This window comes from Arctopsyche grandis, chromosome 2 (genome assembly GCF_051622035.1).
Source record: "Arctopsyche grandis isolate Sample6627 chromosome 2, ASM5162203v2, whole genome shotgun sequence".
In the NCBI taxonomy this organism is placed as follows: domain Eukaryota; kingdom Metazoa; phylum Arthropoda; class Insecta; order Trichoptera; family Hydropsychidae; genus Arctopsyche; species Arctopsyche grandis.
In genome coordinates this window covers 25,845,674-25,872,439 of record NC_135356.1, presented here as the reverse complement: position 1 = coordinate 25,872,439, position 26,766 = coordinate 25,845,674, and the positions used below count along the sequence as shown (strand labels likewise).

General features: G+C 32.5%; 2 protein-coding genes across 2 annotated transcripts in view; one reads left to right on the top strand and one right to left on the bottom strand.

The window, feature by feature from the left end:
- Window positions 1–16,693, top strand: part of whd (carnitine O-palmitoyltransferase whd) — a 38,509-nt gene extending 21,816 nt beyond the window's left edge. Inside the window, exons 2-16 of the mRNA XM_077445043.1 lie at window positions 385–563; window positions 2,285–2,421; window positions 2,530–2,806; window positions 4,140–4,261; window positions 4,379–4,580; window positions 4,761–4,960; window positions 5,676–5,854; window positions 6,603–6,736; window positions 6,964–6,989; window positions 9,578–9,640; window positions 11,565–11,746; window positions 12,692–12,897; window positions 12,972–13,170; window positions 15,048–15,208; window positions 15,289–16,693. Of these exons, the coding sequence (XP_077301169.1) occupies window positions 423–563; window positions 2,285–2,421; window positions 2,530–2,806; window positions 4,140–4,261; window positions 4,379–4,580; window positions 4,761–4,960; window positions 5,676–5,854; window positions 6,603–6,736; window positions 6,964–6,989; window positions 9,578–9,640; window positions 11,565–11,746; window positions 12,692–12,897; window positions 12,972–13,170; window positions 15,048–15,208; window positions 15,289–15,384 (2,325 nt within the window). The 5' untranslated portion in view covers window positions 385–422 and the 3' untranslated portion in view covers window positions 15,385–16,693. The remainder of the gene's footprint in view (window positions 1–384; window positions 564–2,284; window positions 2,422–2,529; window positions 2,807–4,139; window positions 4,262–4,378; window positions 4,581–4,760; window positions 4,961–5,675; window positions 5,855–6,602; window positions 6,737–6,963; window positions 6,990–9,577; window positions 9,641–11,564; window positions 11,747–12,691; window positions 12,898–12,971; window positions 13,171–15,047; window positions 15,209–15,288) is intronic.
- Bem46 (abhydrolase domain containing 13-like protein Bem46) lies at window positions 16,594–26,466 on the bottom strand. Its single transcript, XM_077445048.1, has 7 exons — window positions 26,360–26,466; window positions 24,660–24,777; window positions 24,389–24,574; window positions 22,893–23,121; window positions 22,623–22,816; window positions 22,381–22,541; window positions 16,594–18,912 (listed from the first exon to the last, which is right to left on the bottom strand). The coding sequence occupies exons 3-7, from the start codon at window positions 24,540–24,542 to the stop codon at window positions 18,649–18,651; spliced, it is 1,002 nt and encodes a 333-aa protein (XP_077301174.1). The 5' UTR covers window positions 24,543–24,574; window positions 24,660–24,777; window positions 26,360–26,466; the 3' UTR covers window positions 16,594–18,648.
- Between the last annotated feature and the right edge of the window lie 300 nt (window positions 26,467–26,766).

Genomic DNA, 26,766 nt, shown 5'->3' with positions numbered 1-26,766 from the left:
TCCTACACCAGTTCACGAATTTTGTCATCTAAAAATCTTTTGGGTGCTTCCATTGCGTTATCTATGTATGTAACATTAGCATCGTTTACTTGCCGTTTTATGACTGCAAAAGTCCTCGCTTTACGTAGTTACTTGTATCGAGCCGATGGTATCTGACGCATCTCGTCTTTCGCAAAACCAGTTCGATTTGGATAAAATGAATAAGAATCAAGGGTCACTATGACGTGGACACGTCGCGATAACATACATACATGCAATACGCTGTGTTTATTATTGTATCGTCGATTTGCGAGATAGGATCGATTGTCTGCCAGATTTATAGGTGGGCGCCAGTCGCTCTCAAATATTTTTGCTCGGTAATAATTGTGGCTCGTTTTGTTACAGACGGTGCACATACAGGGGTACCAACCAGGTGAAACAAGATGGCGGAAGCGCACTCAGCTGTAGCGTTCTCTTTCGCCATCACGCATGAAGGCTGGGACGTTAACTTCGACAGAGAGGTGCTCTACCTGGTGTGGGAGTCTGGACTCAGATCTTGGAAGAAACGCATCGCCAGATTTAGGGTAATTGCTATACTATTTCTTGATAATTTATCTTCATTGGTGTCATCCAATTGAAGTTACTCCAGGTTTCCAACAACAAAAAACCTACCGATACATATTTTAGTTGCGAAATCATTTTTTCAACAATGTATGTAACTATGCGAGTAATTATTTATTTTTGTTATAAAACTATTTTCCAATAATTCTTTAAACACTTAACATTTACAGCACAGGATTCTTTTCCGATAACTTTAAGAATCCCGCTGATGATAGTATTTATCTTCCTTTCAATGGCCAAGTGATTGTAATACCAATTCCACTCATGGGTCAAAAGGAGATATATTTAACTAATGAATGTTAAGGTTTTACAACGTATTGATGGCGGCTCGTCTATATGGGCTGCGGGGCTACAGCCTCCCAGTATAGTACAAATGCATACTATTTTTGCCGTTTATATGAGCAGCAGGGCTGCAGACCTCCCAGTATAATACATATGCATGCTATTTTTATCTGCATTTGATCACCAGTACTCAGTATTTTGTTTAGAACCATTTCAAATTAAGTTAGTTAATTTCAGTAAACCGTGACATGAGGTATTCAATTTGGTTTATGCAAACATGCAATGTCTCAAACAAATGTACATATGTATATCAAAATAGTCCTTGATAAAATTGTTTTTGATTTAATTCGCGACCAGGGCTTAAATTCTGAATGTCTTAGTATCAATTTCAAGAAATATTGTGACCTCAGTTCTGAATCAGTTTGTAAAAGAAGGAAGGTTTTGGAGATATGTCCTATAATCGAAGAACTTTCATTTAACAGCTATTTGGCTAAATGTTTATTCGCAACGCCAAAGAATTGAGAACGCGATATCAGGTATTATAATCGAGTATTGCTGACGCTGTGAGACTAAATCAGAAAAAAATCAGCCTATTATCAGTTGATTACGCAAATATGTACCTATATTAATAGTATCGTTTATTAATCGAATGATGGGTAATCATGATTTTGGATTATGTGAGTCGAGAGAATACGATCAGATTCGTTTGTGTAGTGTGTCGAAACAGGCATTTTTGAGCTATAGTTAATCGTGACACTCGGAGTGATTTATATTTTATTTTAACATGGGAATACCGGTGATTAAGAGATTAAAGGTTAATCAACACTCTAATTGATCCTTAAGCTAAGTCCGATTGGGTGATAAATCAAGTGCATTGAAAATTCAGTTTTAAGCTTGTCCAAAATGCAATTTTATTAAATCGTTCAAAGAGATGAGCTAGAAATAATTGTCAGTGAAAATCTGCCCTGCAATAAAATGAAAATAAGAGGCTTTTTGCTGTTGACATTGCTAAGATGGTTTAATTATTCAAAATAAGTTACTCCATAATATTAAAACAGGGATATCCAAACTTTTCAGGACAAGGACATTTAATAGAAATATTTTAGCACTAGGAAGACGTGATCAGGGCAGATTCTACATTTAAAGTTTTTTTTTTAAATCGACGAGTTGATATTTTCAATTTATAATGTGCATTCGTTTATTTATTTATAGAAAATAAGTGGCCGTGGCTTGTTTACCTTAGTTTGGGGATCTCTGATATAAAATGTTGATGACTAAATCGAACATTTTTTTTTTTAAATAAGTACTCTTTTCATGATAAATTTGGACCCTGAGATTTTTTTTCCACGCAATCACCTCATCATTAGATCCAATCATAAACACTTAAATTTTCTCGTTACAGAACAGTGTCCATAATGGAGTATATCCCGGTCATCTGGAGTCATTGTGGGCTATATGGGGTGCCCTCATCCTGTGGCACTTCAGCGGTTACTCGATGCCTTTCAACCTCGTCAACAGGATACAATCTCATATGCCCAGGTTTTTACCACATACAGTTTTGCAGTTTTGCAATTATATCAGTTATAATAATACAAATGTGTGTAGGACGTGATTTTTATAATTCATTGACATCTTTTTCATTTTCAGTGGGGCAATGGTGTGGCAGGTGATAGGATGCGGCGTGGCGGCCCTCTTAGTATGGTTACTAGTGATATTCATTCTTAGATATATCCTCAAACTTTTATTCATGTACAAAGGATGGATGTACGAATCGAGGGGACCTGGTACCAGAGTATCCCTCGCCACGAAACTTTGGCTCGGCATCGTCAAGGTTTTGTCAGGATGGAACACTCCCCGTCTGTACAGTTTTCAAGGATCGTTGCCAAGATTGCCATTGCCCAGTGTCGAAGATACCATGACTAGGGTAATTCAATTTTGATTATTTTCACGGTTGAGATATTCCCAACTTCTTGGGAATATGTGTAGACCAAAACTTTTCATTCCAACGATTCAAAATTCAAAATTTATATGCTTCAAATTGCATATAAATTCTCATCAATAAATCAGTAGTTTTAATTCAACTTACATATGTATGTATGTACATTAATTTATTCCATTAGCGTATGCGCGTTCACGGATTCATAATGCGTCCATATAGAATGTACCAAAGAATACTTTCCGTACTTGCTGGTTACGTGCAGTTGCTGGTCGGTCTGCTGTGCTAATATGAATAGACCTTAATACGTATTTTTTTTTAATAAATTTTGTGATTTGATCATCCTGCTAAACTGTGTGTCGTTCTTAGGCGATGTTCAAAATGCCGCTCTTTCTAAAAATATGTTTTTTTTTCACAATTATAATATTATAAATATATTTTTTTTCAAATGATGTTATTTGTTTGTGGAGTCGTGTTATAGAATGAATTTACTTCAACCTTCGACATGGTCGAATTTGATTCGACCGTGTTGGTACATGCCACTTTACTTCCTTCCCGGTACATTAAACAGCGTGCATTAAACCACACTCGCTTCGCCCCCATAATGTTAATATTTTAACTATGTAGCATAGATTAGTGTTTAGCAACTAATTCTTTCAAACCGAGTTGTCACGGGACCAATCCGTTCCCGGTGCTGCTGCCAGACCTTGGATATCTGACTCCAGGTCAAAAATTTAATTCCAAGAGTTTTTCAGCATCTTGAAATTCGCCGATTTATAAATTGAAAATTTATCCATTGTTGTCTCTATGATGCTCTGTAAAAATTATTCTATAAATTGTTTATCGATGTTTATAATTGGCCAGGAAGGTGCATTGTGGTTTACCTGTTGGGCCTTCCTGGTATATGTATATTCCTTTTTATTTTATTTTATATACGGCCGCAAGGACCATTGAACAATAATAATATAGAACATACATAATAATACATAGAACAATAAAACAACAAAAAAAAAACACAATATTAATATAAGAAAAGAAAAAAAATATTTTTAAAACTAATTGAAGAAATAAATGAATTAATTAAAGAAATAAAATAAAATTCATTTAGCATTTGTATAAATTACAAAAATGATGATGCAACAATTTTTTTTAACTATTTTCACTAATATTAAAAAAATAAAATTGGCTAAATTCGTTTCCCAGTTTATGAAGTCGGGGTAACTTAACTTCACATGTCAAATCAAATAAGATATGAAATATTCTAAGACATATTGAATCTCGTACCATGCGAATAATTGTTTGGTTTTGTTTTTTTTTTTAGTATTTAAGAAGCGTACGACCTTTGTTGGACGATGCAAACTATAAGCGTATGGAAAATCTGGCCGAAGAGTTTCAGCAAGGAATCGCCGTCAAACTTCAGCGTTATCTGTTATTGAAATCATGGTGACTATTATTAATAATATGTTGCGTAATCAATGATATTTACTGCTATGCGTCGTTCGTCTCTTGTGAAATGAATTGCGAAAGTGTGTGTTCAAATTCTTCATTTGATTCTTTCAGGTGGTCCAGCAATTATGTGTCTGATTGGTGGGAGGAGTATGTGTACCTCAGGGGCAGATCACCTCTAATGGTGAATTCAAACTTTTACGGCATAGACGGCATTCTGTTGAACACAACTTTCGTGCAATCAGCCCGTGCCGGAAATATCATATATTTGTGCCTTATATTTAGAAGGCTTATTGAAAGACAAGAACTTGAACCGGTATGTGTATATATATATATATAGATATGTATATTTTTTGATGCAATAGTTGCATATCTTTTATACGATTTCAATCGTTGAAAATTTGAGACTCAAAATCCAATCTGGAAATAATTGAAATTACTCGATTTTTATCAATCTAGATGTTTAATTCAATTTGATGTTGTGTTTTGTATTTAGATAATGGTGCAAGGGATGGTGCCGCTGTGTTCCTCACAGTACGAAAGAATATTCAACACGGTCAGGATTCCTGGCGTGGAGACTGATAAAATTGTACACTATCAAGATAGCAACCACATAGTTGTGTATCACAAGGGACGCTACTTCAAAGTTAACATTTACAATCGAAATAGGTTGCTGAAACCGGCTGAAATTCAAATGTAATTATTTTTTTTCATATGATCAGAATTTGAGATGAACAATTTTAGTCTTTATTCACCAATATTTAGTATAACGAAGCATCGAGAAATTTTAATCGGTTTGCTGCCCATTAATTACATAGTTTCAATTATTTGTGTATTTGTTGATGTCATCCGCCTGATACCAATTATATATCTATATTTAGATATATAATTGGTAGCAGAAATAAATATGAATTATAAGTCAGTCGCATATGTCAGTAAATATTATACAGCGTCACTTGACTTGATTCATCCGAATACACCATCAATTAACTTGGTACAATTCATGTCATCTTGTACGATAAAAATACAATGTCTATTATTGTTACTTATTTAGATTGAAAAAATTTATACATAGAAAGGTGCATATGTCATTAATCATATGGAATGGTTCCATTAGATATAACCACTTTAATAGTGGTGAGTCAAGTGTAAAAGATGACTGGTAGATATTATATATTATACAATACTATAGATAGTCTCTGAGCCGGTGAATATTACATGTACATATGTACATAGTAAATCGGTAATTACATAATATGTACGTACATACATAAGTCGTAAGCAATGAAGGTTTTATAAATATGTATTAAGATCAAATGATTTTTGCCGCGTGTTCGTTCATCTTATTTTTTGATTATGCTAAATTGTATGTGATTGAATTTTTTGCTAATTTTTCTTGATTCTCTTCCAGGCAAATTCAGATGATTTTGGATGATAAGTCGGAGCCGCTTGAGGGTGAGGAAAAAGTAGCCTCCTATACGGCCGGAGAGCGGTCTCATTGGGCACACATCAGACAGACCCTGTTCAATAAAGGTCACAATCGGACTTCGCTGCACGCAATAGAGACCTCCGCTTTTGTAGTCGCTCTCGGTCAGTTACACATGAATTTGCAAACTTTTATTTTTAAATATTGCGATGTTTTCTAATCATAATTATTACATTTTAATTTTTTAAAATTTCAATTTGAACATGAATAGCGAAAATTTTATTAAAGCGATAATTCATGTATGTATGTACTATTTTAATAAAAAAATAATGTTTTATTTTCAGATTATTTGTTTTGTATATTTTAAATAATTATATGTTTTTTTTTTTTTTAATATTTGCGTTGCTGCGTTTTATACAATATTAACTGTAATACTGATCAGTCAAACGGTTCTTTAATTTGGCTTATATAAAAGCATTCCAGGTATGTTCGTGTATACATACATATTTATTACTGATTATCGTAGCATTGCTTTGCAGCGTAGGATGGGTTTCACAGGGTCCAATCATATGCTCAAACTATCATATGTATATTGCAGCATAATCAGCATTCATATGTTAATTTATTTAGTACATTACTATTAACTTTGGTTAAAAATTCTCGTATCAAAAAGCAAGCGCATTTCACAATGAAAACATATGATAAATTTGGCTCAATTTTGCACTTGACACTTGATCGATGACAAGTGCACATTTTTTAGCTAAAAATATTTTTTATTTGAGTCAGATTTATCATGTTTTCTTATTTGATGGATCTAGGAGCAAGATCACCCTGTCGTTGTGTTGGAATACTTGGATCGCTCTAATGTTCAATCACGAAGTCTACAATGAGTGTGAAAAAATTTGTTTACAGATGACATTCCGTATGAGTTTGATGAAAATGACCCTAGCAAATTGGACAAATATGGAAGAACTTTGTTACACGGCAACGGTTACAATAGATGGTTCGACAAATCGTTTACGCTCTGTTTTGGTTCAAATGGAAGGGTGAGTTTGAATTTTTTTGTGTAATGCAAATAATGTGTTCGAAACCTGCTTAAAATATGAATATGAATGCAGTGTGGAATGAATGTGAATGTACAAGGATGATAGATAAGATGTAAAAAAATATGTGAATGTTTGAGTAAAAATATCACATGATGGTAATGTTTAATAATATAACGTGAAAAATTATTGTTTTTTTTTTTAATGTAAAGCATATATATTTTTTACAGGTCGGATTTAACGCTGAACATACATGGTAAGTTTTTTTAAATACTACTGCATAATATATTTAAGTTATGTGTATGTAGGTGTATTTACGTTATTTTTTTTTATATTTCTGATTCATACTTTATTGATGGTGTTTAGAAATGAGTGAGCTATATATATATATTAATATAATCTGTTGCTTAATTTTAATTACTTAATTTAATTTGAAGTAATAATAGATAGCGCATATCTACTGACATGCAGTAGATTTAGAATGCTGGATCACTATGGCGTTTTAATGACATCAAAATGCACATATTATAAACATTCTAATTTATACCATAGAGTGATTTATTTCTTAGATGAGAACATATGGCTAGTTGGACGCAAACGAAAAGCAGTAAATCTTTACCTATTTTATAGGAGGGCTTAGTTTAAATTAAAACATTCGGCGAATTTTTATGATTGGAATATCAAAAACAAAATATTCCCCGTGTTCGATATGTTTATAATATTTTATTTTTAATAAATCAAATAAACAGTAAAAATTCTATAACCATTTTAATTTTATATCAAAATGGATAAATTTTGGTAGTGATTAAGGCCCAAAGCTCCCGTTTCTCATAGAATCAATTTGAACTTATTTGCGATATGTTTTCTAAAGCTCTAGAAACCAATGTTAAAACGTCATAGAAAGTCTACCACATATTATACAATATGTACATTGTATTATATAAAAACTTTTATGTGTAAATCTATCATTATATCTAGAAAAGTTAATGTCGGCTATTCTTCTATTATATTTACGTAATATCGTTTTTTTTTTGTATATTTTGTAGAGCGATAAAAATTTCTAGACCATCCATACAAACTATTCATGATCTTTTTGATAAAAAATGTCATTGTATTTTTTTTTAACCTATAAATATAATGACGGATTTATACTTGTTTTTTCATATACTAGTTAGATTTATGTTTTTTGTTAGATTTCATTTTTTACTAGAATTAATGTTTTTCTACATTTTTTTGTTTTACACAGTTAATATTCAAATGATTATGAAAGTTTACTTCTAAGTAGTATAGTCAATTGAATATTTTTTTTTATTTATCAATCGAATCAAATAAGCATAAATTTTCAGTATTGCGTATGTTATTTGTGTTTTTTGTGATTTAGTATCTAATATGTTATACATATATAAATAAAAAATGGTATTATTACACAATATACATATGAAGGGTCTCCATACCATATCCTGGTTGCTCTTATGAACTCGAATCACACGTTCCATTTCAGGTAAAAAGTTTTGTTTCGAAAAATGAAGTGAAGGTTGTGTTTGAAAAATGAATTTTCCATATTTTGTCCTTCACATGTAAGTGTCTGTAATCTGTATTTGAAATCTCTAGGGGTGATGCTGGAGTGATGTCTCATCTATGGGAAGTAGTAATCATGGAAGAAGCCGCGTCGATACTGTGGGTAACATGTTAATAACCGCAGCATCTTTGCATTATCTTATCATCTAATTAGACTTGATCTATTATTATTGGTGTCGAGACAATCAAACGCTGCTATATCTATTATAATGTCATCGTTGAAGTCCAAATGTTGGTAAATCCTACTGTTTTCGAGTTTGCTAGTTATGATCTGCTGTTGGTTTGGTTCATAATATGAAAGCCATATTTTTTCACCGAATTGGGTTTTTTTTTTGTTGTACATCTATAATACATTTGATGCTTTGTGAAAAAAAGGTCAAACAAATAGTAGATTTCATCCAGTTTGTATTACTTTGTAGGCCCCTCTGCAACCACACAGTAAAGTGCAAGATTGTAACCAATCGATAATAAATTTTAAAATTTGCCAACTAGCAAACATCGACACTGCAGTGAATGTTAGGATTTATCAAGGATTTGGCGTTCGTAATCATACTGGGGGATAAGCTCGTGCTCTCGCTTCACTATGCTTCTCTACAATGTTTTTTATGTGCTTTTATATAATATAATATTTATATATGATGTGTACATACATATATAACCTAGTTATAATAATATGACAAAATCTAAATTTCACTACTATCATGCTGATTATTACATTTACATTTATTGAAAAGCATGTATATATTTAAGTAATGTTTAGTATATTTTATAAATGAATGAACAGAACAGAAGATGATATATTTACACGGTGGAAAGAGAAAAAATTTCCTCTTTTATGCAACTTATACAAGTCGAAATAAAATTCCATACTACTTGTAAGCATACTTGTAGTGTATACTTTTAAACTCCAAATAGTTAATTTAAAAGTATTCTACATATCAATATAGAATTTTAAGGTGATAAAATATTTAGTAACCGTCGAAGATATAATTTTTTCTGTCATTAGTATGTATTGTAATGTAATAACAATTATCAACAATGTCTTAATACATACGTGATATATAAATGTAAAGGCCAAATTGTGTGATTTATTTTATGAAGACATTGTGGATAGTTGATTTATTATGTCTGCATTTTTTATTTTATTATATTTTCATAAATGACAGTGCATCTTTGATATTTTTTATACATATGTATATGCGTATGATTATGGAGAGTCACTCTTGATTTATTATATTTTCTATATACATGCGGGTAATTTTTTAGGGCCGATGCTCCTGTGATGGGGCACCTCTGGGAATACACAATATGGTCAGAGTTGGATTTAGGGTAAACTCTTCTAAATTACTTAATTAAACTTAATATCTAAACATTTTCGTCTCAGTCTGCATTTTAATCTTGACACTGATCGTTTCATTGACTAATATTTTTATTTCATCATACAACTTTTTTTCATTATTCTTCTGCTAACTGTTGTGATAACCTTTTTTTTTCATATATTGCATGCTTCGACTTCGCTTAGGAAGTATAATATTATAGTTCTGACATACTCTTTCTTATCTTGTAAAATTTAATTAATATTTTTTTCCGTGCAAATAATCTTATTTTTTTATTTTAATGCTGTACATAAAATCCATACCATTCCGCCAACACAGTTGTTTTGATCGGTTTATTGTATTTTTTCTATTCGGAAAATTTTCAGTTTAATTTGTATTATTATAAGGTTTTGGCTATTTGCAGGTACTATATCTGCGTATTATTGGCTATTTGCAGGTACTATATCTGCGACAGGCGCAAAGCCTTCTGCGCATGCGAGTGAACTTGTAATCCGATTATAATTTCTTACATTTAATGAATGCTAGACTTGTTTAATCAATCGTTCATTAAATATGAGTGCAAATAAATTTCGCACGTTATTATAATAGATTTATATCATTTAGCTAGTTCGCGGCTTGTACTTGTATGTAGGTATTATACGTTGTATATGATAATAATTTTCTAACAATTAATAATATTAACTAATTTGGATTATATTTTTTACTCTACGTCACTTTACGGTTTAAAACAAAATTTTAACAGTAAACACGCTGACAGTGACAGTTCACGCGCATGCGCAGAAGGCTTTGCGCCTGTCGCAGATATCGTCCCTGCAAATAGCCAATAATTCGCTGATATAGTACCTGCAAATAGCCTATAATTTGCAGATATAGTACCTGCAAATAGCCACAACCTTATTATAATACTATTTGAAATAGTACTTTTCTTGTAATAAATTCATATATATGTATTACCTTAATCGCTTTTCTAAAATACATGCATATATATCGTTTTGACGTATGTACATACAGTAAAACTTCGATTTATCTGACAAATTCTTTCTGTTAAAATTTACATATTCTTTTTAACTTTAATTTTTTCATAATAATAAGTATAATTTCCAATTTTTTTGTTTGTTTTAAGGATCTAGTGCGTAAAAAATAAAGTAAAAATCATATTTCAACTCCTTAATGGGTGTGAATATTTGTTTTCTTCAAGAAACATGAAAAATATTGAGCAAAAAATTAAGCTTTTTTAGAATTAAGATATATATTTCTAAAATAAAAATAAAAAGATTCAACCATGTGACTTACATTAAAAAAAGAAACCATTGTTCAGTATAGACATACGGTACATTATAATTGAAAATAGCATAACTCCACTATTCTCGAAGTGATAACAATTTGTGAATTAAGTCAAACAGAAGTAGTGTTTTTGGATCTGAAAATTATACTTCCGCCACTAACGGCTCATATGTCTTAAAGGTATATAATAGTATAAACTAAGAAGCAGCTCAGCCGGGATTGGATAGGTTGTAGTTTAATATGGAAAAATACCGTTAAATAAGTTATTATTTGTTAAATCGAGGTTTTCCACTGTATGTACGTTCACAATTTTCTTTTTCATTTAAAATAACAACGCGTATCATAGAATATTATTATTATACAAATATCTTATATTAAATATAATACCATAGTTGTTTGAATCGCTAAATGGAAGTCAGTTTAAATTCATTTAATTTCATTACACACATACACATTGCTATTTTAAATCGTCAGTTGTTCACGCGCTCTTAAAAAATTAGCAAATTTTTCAATTGATACCGTGCTTTTGCTAATTCAAATTCACCTAGTAGCTTTGTTCACAATATAGTCACATATTCAAGTCTTGATGCATACGTGTAACAGTCGGTGTAATTAGTTTTGTTTTATATCAGATACGACGAAAAGGGAAACTGCTTGGGTGAAGTGACCACGAAGCCGCCATCGCCGATTCGATTACAGTGGGATTTGAAATCTGAAGAGTACAATGATTCTGTACAGATATCTTACAACGTCGCTCAAAAGCTAGTGAATGATTTGGACTTGAGAATTCTCATGTATTCAAAATATGGAAAAGGTAATGTATTAGTTACAGTCGAAGTGTATTTTCAGTTGTGATATATTCAACTAATAAATTATATCTCTACAAGCGCAAATACACTTTCAATAATGTGCGCCAGTTGTAATATAGCAGTTTTGTTGATGTTTTTACGAATGTTTTAGAATTCAATAATGCGTTAATATTTGCTAGATGTTACGAATAAAGATAATGAGTAAGTACCATATTACAATAACTGTAAGAATGTGTTCAAAACTAAATTGTGACACTTTCACGAAAACCTAATCTCTCCATCTAATCTGGTACCAACTTATAGTTGCAATGTATTTTCGGTTGTAATATATTTTGACCGGTAAACGGACTACTAGTCATATGTGAACCAGTCACAGGACAACCGGTCGCTCTAGATCGGTCACACGTGATCACCGTTCACACTAAAACTGGTCACGAGAAAACTGGTCACACCCTAAAATCGGTCAACCAGTTTTCTCATGACCAGTTTTAGTGTGACGGGTGATCACGTGTGACCGATCTAGAGCGACCGGTTGTCTTGTGACTGGTTCACATTTGACTAGTAATCACCGAACCATTTTGACCCGTTGGATTGTAATTCGTCGTACGAAACAACTTACGTGGGTTAGACGGAATATATTACCACTAGTCGAAATATATTACAACTGAAAATACACTTTAACTATAACGATAATTGGTACAAGGTCAGATAGAATATATTCCAACTGGAAGATTATTTTGCTTTATAACTTTCATGTAGTACATACACATATACACCTTTTCACATTTCTCCGAGTTTATTAAATTTTGTGGAACAGTTTGGCATTCAATGCCCAGTGGATTTGAGTGGAAAAGTGGAATCAATCAGATATAAGAACTATTCCGAATATATCATTGGCACTGTTCTGTATGATTGATTTATCATTCTATCTATTTATTTTTTCCAAAAAGGATTCATGAAGAAGTGTCGGATTTCGCCAGACGCGTACATACAAATGGCGCTGCAGCTTGCATATTACAGAAACGCTAACCGTTTCAGTTTGACCTATGAGGCCTCCATGACTAGACTTTTCAGGGAGGGCCGAACAGAAACGGTCAGACCGTGCACCATCGAAAGCGCGGCTTGGGTCAAAGCGATGGACGATAAAAATTCAACGGTAAGCAGATTTTTAAACCGCAGCAATTCAAACTATTTGAAAAAAATAATATTTCTAACTTAATTTTTTTAAAGGTGGAAGAAAAGATGCGACTGTTAAACCTTGCAACGTCCCAACATCAGCTCGGATATCAGAATGCGATGTGCGGCAAAGGAATCGACAGACATCTGTTCTGTCTGTATATTGTATCTAAATACCTCGAGTTAGATTCACCGTTCCTCCAAGAAGTACTCAGTGAACCATGGAGATTGTCAACTAGTCAAACACCACATGGTACGTCTGTCGCAATCGTGCAATAATCGATAAAAACGGCTCATACCAGGCCCCATCTGATATTTCATTTCAATGGTATTTACAATAAGAAAAATCAAAATATATATACAGTAGAACCTCGATTATCCGGACTAATTGGGGATAATCGAAAAATATCATAATTGACACGGAAAGACGTGTGCATTCAGTATGAATAATTTTTATGTCTACATTTGCATACATATATGTATAATAACACGAAGATCAATATTAAATTAGTCTTTATTAAGAAATTCAATTATGGATTTTTTCTTAAAGTTAGCTGTTCTTTTTGAAGCTGCCAAATCGCTAATACTTTTCATACAATAATGGACCAGATATTGGCTGTCCAGACGATCGTCTTTGAATGAACCACATAAAAATACACTCTTCAACTTCTACATTTCCTGATTTTTTCAAAACCTTACGCTCTGAGCTTCCATCTTCTGACATTAATCAGTAAACTTCATAATTTTTTCACTTTATATCCGAGATCGTTGACGTTCCAACACCATATTTATTTGACAAAAAAACGTCCTAAGACGCCGCTTTTTAAGGCATTAATTATATCTGATTTTTCTTTTAATGATAATACAACACGTTTTCTTTTTTTTTCCATATTGGAAATATTAAAAATAAATATTTAAATCGCGATCAAATTTTGAAGACAACTGAGTCATTTCTCCGTCTTATTTTAGAACTTTTATGATATGCATTCCAACGCAGCAAAATCGTAAAATTTGTGTTTGTTTTAACAATCCCGATAATCGAGGTTCTACTGTATGTATGTTTCATATTGGTCAGAACATCTTAGTTTTTCACTTAATGTTAACAGCTATGAAATGAAATATAGAAGAAAATTGATGACTCGTTCTAAAATGTAATTGAATATTTGAGTCTAGTTATATTTTATCAGGTCTATTTCGAATTAGCTTGTCAATGCAACTACATATAATAGTTTGAATTTGGCTAATTAACTTTAATATGCCAAGTCAGATAGAAATTTTATCTCACTATGGGCCGTAAACACCTACGTTGTGTTTTTAATAAACTTCATTCAAAAGTCATCAACACAAGCGTGTGTTTGTAAATCCTCCAAACTTCATACAAACAAAATTATAATTTAAAAGATTTAGTTTCAAACTTCCATTCATAGACATCATACCAGCATTTCTTTATCCAAAATATCGACAAATAAATTAAAAATATATATATTTCGATGGTTTAAAGTTAGACGTTTCTTCCTAAGGAAAATTGATTGATAAAATTTCATAATAACAATATCCATGAAAACATTTCAAATCCACAGATATTGAATTTGACTGGTTTTTTCTCATGTAGGATACATGTTTCTCAAGTTGAATCTTTCATTCAAACGAATAATACAATGATCTATCAGATAGATATAAAATATATATGAATTTTACATAAGATTAAATATTACAATCACCGTAGTTTGAGAAATACTGATCTGATAATTTATATGATCGAAGACTGTAAAGAAGCTGTATTCCAATTTTTAATTTAATTGATAAATTTATTTATTTAGAATAGCTTAGAAAGCTAATTATAATACACATAACTTAGAGCTATAATATAAACTAAAGTTATTATCTAATATCACTCAAAATCACATAAAAAGGTTTAAGACATGTTGAATTTACAAAACCTATTATTTTTGCCGTTATTTTGCGAAAATACCTAAGATCTAGTTTTTGGAAAGTTCAATACAAACAGTGAGCCAGAAATTTTTAGTCCGACTATGTTTTACAACTCGGAATAGACTTGTCTCGAATGAGCTTATTAATGCTACTTTCATTTTAATCAATACGCTATCTATATATTTATTTCATGTTCAGGTCAAACGAATAAATTGGATTTGAAGAAGCATCCAAAGTGTATCAGCGCTGGAGGTGGATTCGGTCCAGTTGCCGATGATGGCTACGGCGTGTCATATATCATCGCCGGTGAAGATGTAATATTTTTCCATATATCGTCCAAGAAGAGTTGCCCGATCACAGTCAGTCTTATTATTATTAACAATAAATTTGCGTACCGTATGTCACATATGTAATGCATATTGTTTATGTCGTATTTCAGGACTCTTCGAAGTTCGCCGAGCACATCGAAGAAGCCTTAGCTGATTTGAAAACATTGTTCACGGATTATAAAGCGTTGAATGATAAGAAGCGTTAAGTTTAAAATTTTTATATTTTCTAGGTATTCTTTTATGTTTTATTCTTAATGTTTAAGAAATAAACAAATTTAGTTTGGGTTGATTGTGGGTATGAAATATATTATTTAAAATGTACAATCGAGATAGACGTGGGATTTTTTATCTCGTATTAAAAATAATATATACATATATATGTAAATATAAAATATACACAGTGGGCAAAAAGTAACATTTTATTTTTTAAACCGTTCTATGTTTTTTTTTATTTAAAAGAATGTTCCACATGTTATACGTTTTTCTCAATGATAAAGTTTTGAGTTGAGAATACGTACTTTTGATGTAAATATCAATTTATAGTGAAGTTTAAGTGTATTTTCTAGTTATATTATGTTCATTCGAGATGTTGGCTATTTGCTCATTGTGTGTTAAAAATTTTAACAAATTTTCCTAGTTAAATTGGTGATCTGATTGAAAAGTACAACAAATCCTTTGTAGCTACTATGTGTGTATGTATAGGCAATTTTAGGCAGCAAATTCATTTTATCGGAAAGGGCTATTTGTTGTATTTTTTAGTGAGATGTTTTATAAATCAATTGATTCACAATACGAAATTGAATTGTTTCTTTGTATGGGCAAATTATTTCCCTGCCGGCTTGTTTTCGACGATTGATCGTCCGTATAGCTACAGTTCTAAAACAGCTGTAATTAAATGTTGAAAATCACTGTGTGATGATGTGTAAACACAAGTGTATATTTCTATTTCTCCATTATGGACAACGTACTCAGAACTAATCTATATTTTATTATTATAATCTATATAATATATTCGATATATTGTGAAATTACACACCGTCTATGTTCTGGCGAAATTACGTCATTTTTCTCCAGCAACATTGGAGTTTCGCAAGAATGACTATTTGTATGTATGTATATTATACCCATTTCTCGATTTACGCAGAATATACTTTCCGTGAAAAATCATGTTTTTCTTCGAATCTCGAATTGATTTTAACTGACAACACAAAATGATAATAATGGTGTTTTGTAGTCTTGAAACTGAAGGAAAAGTACGGTTTGTTGTTTAATGTACTTGCCGCATATGTCAAAGACGGGTGTAACATATTTACATGCATATTTTTATTATGTGTATTTGGTTTTGTAAATAAATTATATGTATATGTGTATGTGTGCATATATATATATATGTATTTGAAATTGATTTTGATTAGTTTTATTATTGCTCTGTTGTCAGATTTCCTCACAGAAATGAATGTATGTATATAAGCTTTTGACAATATAAATTTGTTGTTGTTATAAAACAATTATTATATATTTTCAACTTTATTTCGTTAATACTTAATCCATACTTGTCCCTTTGAACACAAAGATACAATAAAGCACTCATATTCGGACGTAGACTTCTGCAAAAATGATGTAAGTTCTAACAGCGGAAAGTATTTATTTTGTGCAGTATCAAATTTGCAAGTTTATCATACTGAATGTGAAGGATTGTCAGTTATTAAGGTGCCGTTGTTAAAGTGTCACTCATTTTTGCAGAGTTGAGCCCATTTACACAGTGAAACCTCGATTTAACGGACAAACGGGTAGAGATAAACCTGCACATAGAGAATAGCACAAGACAAATGGTAGTCACTGTCAAAAGATATGACCAAGTATTATGTGTAAATTGAAGGAATCTATTGATTAACGGAAAATTCGGTCAAAACGAGGTTTTACTGTATTTATTAAATTGACTAGTATGACTATACATTAGAACCAAATGAAAATTTATGCATCAGCTTTTATACGATTTTCCATAAGATAAAGTTTCTATTTAGAATATATAAAAAAAGCTTTTACAAAGAAAAAAAACAGCCTCTCTCCTCTCTGGATGATGCTGACACACCGTTTATCCTTTATTAGCAAAACATTCACTTGCATATATTACAATGATTATAAAAAAAAATTCACAGGTACATTACAGATAAACAAGAATATCAGCTGTTCGTTAAAAATTACAATTGATTTATAAATAAACAAAATGTCAATTCATCACTTTTAAATCAAAGATATGCAAATTAGTTTTGAACTGAACTATTGAATATAAGTCAAACAAAACATTTTATTGCTAAAGATCTGCTAAACATTATAGTTAAAAACATAGTAAAAGAGTTGAATATTTATAACTGTAATTAAAAATTATATTTCATAGATAATACATACATATGTAACATATGTATATGGTTTCAAAAGCAAATACTGTTGTGGTATTTTATATCGATGTTACAGTCGAAATGAATCTTCCAGTTGTAATATATTTCGACTATTTGAAATATATTCCAACTAACCTAGTACCAGCTACCGTTATAGTTGAATTGTATTTTCGGTTGTATTATATTGTGACTAGTTGGAATATATTCCGTCTAACCCACGTAAGTTGATTCATATGGCGAATTACATTCCAACTGGTCACAATATATTACAATTGAAAATACAGTTCAACTATAATTAGGTACCAGGTTAGTGAAAATGTCACAATTTAGTTTTGAGCACATTCTTAAAGTTATCGTAATATGGTACGGTACTCATTACCTTGATTCGTAAAACCTAACAAATATTAACGCATTATTGAATTCTAAAGTATTCGTAAAAATATCAACAAAACCGTTATATTAAAACTGGCGCACATTATTGAAAGTGTATTTGCACTTGTAGAGATATAATTTACTAGTTGAATTGTATTCTAATATGAATGACCTAAAACGCCAGTATATATTAAAACTGAAAATACACGTCGACTGTAACATCGACGTAAAATTTCTTCTTAAATCACAAAGTTATTAAATCTTTAAGTCATAAATTTAATTCAAATTATTAAAACCAAATATTTTTATTTATTTTTGATCTGCATCTTTGCTTTCAAAATTCATACATTCAATACAAAAATAAAGAACAATTTGATTGTCAAAATAACATAACTTATTATCTATAACAACGACCGAGTAAAAAAAAACTTACCATTATAAATGTCATAATTAAAAAAAATTATGAAACACATGAAAACGAATATTTAAATACATTTTCAATAAGACCAATTTAAATACATTTTTAAACACAAATTAAATACATTTTCAAACACAATTTAAATACATTTTCCAAGACCAATAACCATCATATTTCATTTCATATTGCTGGGTATATGTGTACAGTCACCGTAACAATGAACGAATTGAATAAGCTACGATTAAACATCTCATACTCGAGTGTGAGTCGATGGGCACATCTCATACGTGGTGAATGGACGTTGTGATTGGCAGTTTATTGCGTGGTGGCGTTTCTTGAAGGAACGTCTTCAGGATGTCATGGTATCCTCGACACGTCCACGTGTCATTGTGACCCCCTCCGGCCACCCGCGCCAGTTTCTTGTGCGTAGCGTTGCAGTACGCGTACAGAGATTCTCCCATAATTGGCGGGACGAATCCATCAGCTTGACCGCATATGAATAAACTAGGCACGCCTATGTGACGGACTTTCTTTATCGACATAAACTGAAACATTCAATATACACATATGTACATACGTATTACAAATCCATAACTGATATATGTAAGTATTTCAGAGCGTCAACGAAAATTCATTAACTTCATAAAGCATTAATGTTTTCTTCAAGGACAAAAACCGGAACGAAAATGAAATAAAAACTAAACATAATTTCTAGGATTGAAAACAAAGCAAATAGTTTTGGTTGTGGATTAAAAATAATATTGCTTTTAATAAATTTCAGGTATGGAAATTTTAAAAAATGTAGAAGAAACATAATAATATTATATACAAAACTTTAAGGTTTGTTTTTAAAAAACTATTTTTACCAGTGTTTATTTTCTAATTTTTAGTTTACAAATTAATTCAATTGTTAGTTTATTTGAAATATATGACTGACGTCTAATTATTACCTAGAAGTGTCAAATATGTGCCGAGAGTTTTGGCCGTTAAAGCAATATGGATCGATATTTCGATCGACAAGGATATCGATAACATTCATTATTAACACTTTGAGTGAACTAATTAGTTTTTTATATAATATTAAGATATATAAATTATTATTTTGAATAAAAATACTAATAATTTGATTTTACTACCGCCATCTATGTATGAAATTAATGACTACGAGACGTCACCGAGATTAAAAATTTTCGAACTTGAAACGCTTCTTAAACGATATTTTATCTCTATCGTAATGGGGGAAGATCCATTTACTTATATTAAGAGGGCTGTACACCCAAATTCTTAATTTTGTTGCCGTTCCTTTCTTCGATATATGTATTGAGTGAATGCGACAATATATATATCAATATATATATTGAGTGAATGCGACAGTTGCGCTTCGACCAGATAAAACGTATTTTAAATCGACAAAATCGAGGTTTCGTATTCTCCTATTTTCTCCTCCGAAACTGGACCAATTTAAAAAAAAAAATCATCATCGGTATGAGAAAGATATTTTCTGTGCAACTATGCGCGTATTTTTTTTTAAATCGACCGTTAAATAAGCACGCTGGACTCTTTTCGTGGGGGTAAAAAAGAGGCGATTTTATAGATGTTTGGCGGCTCCTAGCTCCTATAAAAAATAACTAAGCAAAAAAATAAAACGATAGATGCATCCCAATGGTGGATATCCATAGTATATTAAAAAATAATTTCTCTAGTGCCATAATTGAGGAAGGGAGAAGTGTAATACGTTTGTATAGACAAGGCGGTGGTGTCCAGCCCTCTTAATGACCGAAATGAGCAATATGGCAAAGTATGAAAACGATCGGATAAGAGGTAAATTGTCCTCTGAATTGTAATCGTAAGTGAAACGTTAAGGAGGTTTGTAATAAAAATAGTAAATATTGAACATTCAGTCGAATATATGAACTTAGATATGGTAATAAAATTGACTTCCATGTAAAATATACTATGCTATGAACAATGTAGACTTTAAGCAGATGTTTCAAAGTCCTTATTATGTATGTTTATAAGTAGAAAATACGCATTGTAGTTTACTGAATAAACATTAACAGCTAATAGACCAATTGGTCGATAAAAAGGTAAATAATGTCGGAATATAATGCTAGGCAGTGATAAATTTTAAATTGAGAATTGCGTTTTTCACTTATCTTTTTATGGTTGACTGAAAAAATGCACTCGCGATAGTTGCACACTCGAGACATCCAAACTTTCAAAGATGCTCAAGGAGAACTCACGCAATAGGATTCCACAAAAAAGCGTCAAGGGGTATTTGTAGGTTATCCGAGGGTGCTAACCCTTTTTTGTGGAATTCTATTGCGTAAGTTTTTTTGAGCGCCATTGAAAATGAAGACTTCTCGAAACTGCGCATCTATTCTATTCAGTGCATCTTTCCGAGAACCCTTTTTATGATATAAAAAGAAAATATAATGATTATTATTTCTATATATATATATATATTTTTTTTTTGGTACGTTTTCATACGTCATCATGAAATTCAATTACTGTAAAACATACTAGTCGATAAACGTAAATATTATTTGATGACCAGTATAATGTCTGTCGATATTTCAATGGATAGTTTTAGAAACTAATTGCAATATATGTATTGTATAAAATATTATATAATTCAACATAAATATCCGTCATGTAAGAATTTACCGTAGTATAAAATGTGCATGCACAAATAAATTTTCATCTTTCAATGACCCTGCAACCCAGTAATTCATATTCCGTCAGACATCTTATGATTTGCAAAGAGAATTTTAAATTCATTCCCTTTTCACTCCTCCACTTTTCTAATTTTGGGATTTTTAAATACTCCAAACGCGTGTACGTGAAAACTGTCATCGTTTAAGTGATACAATTATCAGAGCATAAACATTTCAAAATGGCATACTTTTACCGTAATTTCTATGTCAGTAAATAATTTTTTCACAAAAAGTTGATGGAGTACTGTTTAATTAATAACCATCCGATTCACATGGACCACCATGTATTTATTATATGTATGTATATACGAGTCTTTTTATGATTTTGAAAATTAGCTGAACCCGGCATGCGTTGCAATGCGGTCTCCGTCACGGGCCCGAATGTGAAACGCCCGAAAACGCAAATATCGAAAGGCAAAGATCGAAAATCGAAAGATCTTAAGTCGAAAGATCAAAAAAAAAAGGGTGCATGGTAAACGGTACATACTCACTTAATTTGCGCGAGCAGGATACAACAGGAACAAGAGGTACAGGCTTTTCCTCCCGTATTAATGTGCGCGCGCAGAATACGGGAGGAAAAACCGGTTCCTCTTGTTCCTGTTGTATCCTGCTTGCGCAAATTAAGTGAGTATGTACCGTTTACCATGCACCCTTTGTTTTTATCTTTCGATTTTCGATCTTTCGGGCATTTCACATTCGGGCCCGTGAGGTAGACCCGTTGCAATGCCACAATAACGCATGCAATTCCCATTCCCAATTGTCGGAAAAATACAGGCTACACATTTGAAATTATTCAATTGCTTGTTTATTTTACCCTAACAACGCAGGTCGCGATGCGAAAACATTTGAAATTATTGCTATGCCACTCATTCCCGTTTTAGTTCGCGTTTTTGGGCGATTTTTTTTTACAGTAAGCTTCCCAGACATGCATACAACAAATCCTGAAAGTTCCATCATAATCGGTTGAATGGTTTAGGAGCCTATACGAGACATACATTCATTTTTATATATACATATATATAGAAAACCTTGGAGTTTTTAATCATGAAATCGCATACGTATACAGCACAAAATAATCGATTTACCATTAGTATGCCGATACGATTTAAAAGTTTATATTGTTTCGTTCACGTATTTACTGAATTTGATTATATGCCAGTTAATGGATATTCATTGTATGCTGATGATACATGTTACATATATGCATAGCTATGCAGATTGGGTAATTCCAATTGTGAAAATTTTGTGTGTATCATATAGCTTAAATCAAACAAAACATTCGACAATGTTCTATACCTTATTTTTATAGAATAAATGTGGCACGACGTTGAGAATTCGCCAGCCTAATAAATGTTTGGCCATCTCTGGAATACTTGTAAACGTGTTTTCGACTATCATACACCATATTTTGTTAGCATACTCCTGCCTCGATACAAGATCGATAGCAACTGCTCCACCTAAAACCAAAAAAAAAAAATCAAAAACAGACAAAAATAATATTAACAAATAAAAACAAACAAACAACCAATTAAACCTACCGAGAGATCTTCCGAATATTATAATGTGGTTTACATCAATGTCGGTCCTCGTCAGCAGGTAATCAACAGCCGTTCTTGCGTCCATACAAAGACCCGATTCAGACGGCGAACCATCGGATAATCCGTATCCTCTGTATTCCACCATAAGAATGTTAACGCAAAGGTTGTGATAGAGGCCTGCTGTATTTTGTAGTCTGGACAAATGTACAATGTGTTTAAAATACATTCTATAGCTTCTTTAACAATGCAGTGCTCCATTTAAACACTGACCTGTGACCCATGTTTCCGGCGTTGCCGTGGAAAAACACAAGCGTCGGAGTGGTGTCACCGTTGATCGGCTGTCGGATGAAAAACATGTGCAGCACGGTGCCATCTTTGCTCGGACACCGGACACTTTCGAACGGCAAATTATAGCCGCTTGGCCGTGGGACGAAGACACGCGAATGCGTCGGCAAAGTCGGATGATACACCAGCTGATCCTCAGCATAGTACAGACTCACTGAAAAATCAAAATATCACATAAATACATATATTGGATTGCTCCCCAATGGAGAAATTGATCTGAGCTCGAGTTGAAGTATCTCGTATTATTCCTTTTTTAGTAATGCATCTATAAATATATGTAGTAAGGGATTGAGACCGATTCGACCACGTTGGTGGCTACCAGTTAACTTCCTTCCCGGCCGTCATATTAAATAGCGTGCATTTATCTTTTATCTCAGATCTCGGAAACCCCTTTTAGGCAGGGAGGTGTGTTGATGTTAGTTTTGTACTTTCGTACGTTCCGCATCGCTTGACCAGTAGAGGTCATTTGCTGTGTGGCTGTGCGATTTGTGTTTTTCTTCACGTGCGGAGTCGTGCTTCTATCGGTCATTTTCTGTGCTGCTGTGTGATGATATTATTGTTTTCCCCCAGGTACAGGGTCGTGTCTAGAAGTCACTCGTCTGGATGTATAACTGGTACAATGCAGATACAATGTGTTCCTACACTCTCTACACGTCCACGCTACAGTAGTATAAATAGATGAAGTTTTGTGATCACGAGAAAATTCAAGCTTGGGATTTTTATTGCACTCCAATTAACTGTTTCGTTGGCTTTTATTTCTTACTAGCGTTTTGAATGAATTAACAAATGATTTGAAATTAAGAGGGCTAGACACCAGCGCCTTGTCCATACAAACGTATTACACTTCTCCCTTACTCAATTATGGCACTAGAGAAATTATTTTTTTAAGATGCTATGGATATCCACCATTGGCATGCATCTGTGCTTTTATTTTTTTGATTAGTTATTTTTTATAGGAGCTAGGAGCCGCCAAACATCTATAAAATCGCCTCTTTTTTACACCCACGAAAAGAGTCCAGCGTGTTTATTTAACGGTCGATTTAAAAAAAAAATACGCGCACAGTTGCATAGAAAATATCTTTCTCATACGGATGATGAAATTTTTTTAAAAATTGGTCCAGTTTCGGAGGAGAAAATTGGAGAATACGAAACCTCGATTTTGTCGATTTAAAATACGTATTATCTGGTCGAAGCGCAACTCTCGCATTCACTCAATATACATATATATCGAAGAAAGGAACGGCAACAAAATTAAGGTTGCGGGTGTACAGCCCTTTTTTAAGTCAAAATTTATAGCTTTACATTGCCAAAAAAAAAGTGAAGTTATGGTTTTTCATTAGCAAAACAATTGAATCAAACGGTGGACTCGTCACCATTACGCTCTGAGGACATTGATATGTGTATTGTTTGTAAATACTTACGCGAAAGTGACACCAGTAGTAAAACGCAGGCGGCTATGCCGCTGTAGAAAACGTACATCAAGATGCAGATGAGGGAGATCAGGATGGCGACGCGCCACAATCTGTGCGTGATCATCACGAGCACGTGGAAAAACTTCAAATCACCCGTCGTCATCTTGATGTTCAATTCGAACTGACCGGATGAAGCTGAAACGGAGGCAAAAGTGATTTGTCACTAAATGACGGCTTGACAATGAGGAATTGTTGAACTTTTGACGTGGGATGTTAGTACCTGATTTTCCACCTGATATTCGCTATCGTTGAATGTTATTTAGCTTTTGATGAAGCGCACCCAATCCACTTTTGATATTTCATTCTGGAAATGTTTCACTATTTTCTCAAGCATAGCACTGAATGCATGTAATAGAAAGAGAAATATAAAATTTAAATTTCTTAATGTGTACACCTTTCTGCAAAAAGGTACCAACTCGCATTAGAGGCATTACATTTAAAAACGCGCATATAGAAAAATATTTCAAGATGTAATCATTTATATGTACATCCGGGCAATGAGTCTACCTCACGGGCCCGAATGTGAAACGCCCGAAAACGCAAATATCGGAAGACAAAGATCGAAAATCGAAAGATCTTAAGTCGAAAGATCAAAAAAAAAGGGTGCATGGTAAACGGTACATACTCACTTAATTTGCGCGAGCAGGATACAACAGGAACAAGAGGAACAGGCTTTTCCTCCCGTATTCTGCGCGCGCACATTAATACGGGAGGAAAAGCCTGTTCCTCTTGTTCCTGTTGTACCCTGCTCGCGCAAATTAAGTGAGTATGTACCGTTTACCATGCATCCTTTTTTTTTATCTTTAGATTTAAGATCTTTGCCTTCCGATATTTGCGTTTCACATTCGGGCCCGTCACGGAAACCGCCGGGCAAAATATATTATATTATATATCAAGGGTTACAATTCTCCTAGTGCTTCATATATTCATATTCGGCCATCTTCCTAAAAAGTTTGGAGACCCCTATTGAAAACAACAGTTCTCATTACATAATAAATTTGAATTGGGAAACGCCAGATATTGGCTAAATAATAAACAATTGCATTATCGAGCAATTAAATTATAATAATTTACATTCAAAATTAAATACGATAAAGTTTAAGACAAACAAACATTCAATGTGTATGATAAGATTATGTTGTTTACTTTAACTTCAATATTGTTATACATTTATACAATAGATTGAATACGATTTTGGTAAGGTTTAAAATCGGGTCCAATTCAAAGTTATGAACCATTTTTTTTCAACATAAAACTTCATATACAGACAATTTTACAGTGAAATTCGCTTTCGCAACAATCGCCGCTATTGACCGCAAGTAAATGAGTCTCAACGTTAAATTTACACATCAACACAAGCGCATTGTATAATGCTGCATAACATGAGATACGAGGAGCATCGCTCGCTTGGAAGGAGTGCTCGAAGATAGACGGTGATGGATTGATAATCGAAACATATAGAATTAAATTTGGCGTAAGATACTTGATATAAAATGCTATTTGACAACGATTAAAATTCTACCAATACGTTGATTTCCAATTACGCCACAGTGTATGCGAAATTAAGTATCATAAATTTTGTCAGCATATTTGTTTCGAGTATTGAATTTCGAGTACGAAAATGTGTCGAAAAATGCATTTTTTTCATGAAAGATCTGGAAAGAAGCAATGAAGCCAATACGATCAGATCCAGTCATAGTTCACATCTGGAGTTCATATATAAATAAAAATAGCAATAATATATTTATATACTAAACTGATTACGATATTATAACACAATATATAAAACAATGACAATTTCGAGAGGTCAGTACGAAATGGAGCATAATAGTAAAAACATAAAAGAGAAAACAATGTAAACAGGAATAAAATAAAGATAACCCAAAATGATTTTCATTGAAACTAAATTGATATACTCACCGCGACCGTTCGACACTTCGGTAGCCGACTCACTGACGTTAGCTCTTCTATATTTGGCCGTAACCATAAAATAAACAAGTTAACTGTAATTTATATAAATTGTTTACACTACTTTTTGTTGGAATTAAAGGAAGCCGATAATAAGATAAACGATAAAATTCCACTTCAATCTTTTGATAAAAAAATACGAATTTTTTGTTTTTTTAGATACCAGAACCTTATCATTACATATCCATCCTCTTTTTATAACTGAAAATACTGCGTCTATAAACTCATACCAAGTATTTACGGGAAGAATGATTTCATCGCACACGTATCCAAAAATGACCTCAAATGTCCCCGTAGAAGCAAAGGAAAGGCTCGATGCCTGTATCATGAATTCATGAACATTGAACATTGATCCTTTG

Excerpts from the sequence above, each read along its gene's own strand:
- Bem46 (XM_077445048.1), bottom strand. The coding sequence starts at position 24,542 with ATGACGACGGGTGATTTGAAGTTTTTCCACGTGCTCGTGATGATCACG. Across the intron at positions 23,122-24,388 it reads ACTACTGGTGTCACTTTCGC|TGAGTCTGTACTATGCTGAG; the intron begins GTAAGTATTTAC and ends TTGATTTTTCAG. Across the intron at positions 22,542-22,622 it reads AATATTCGGAAGATCTCTCG|GTGGAGCAGTTGCTATCGAT; the intron begins GTAGGTTTAATT and ends TTTTGGTTTTAG.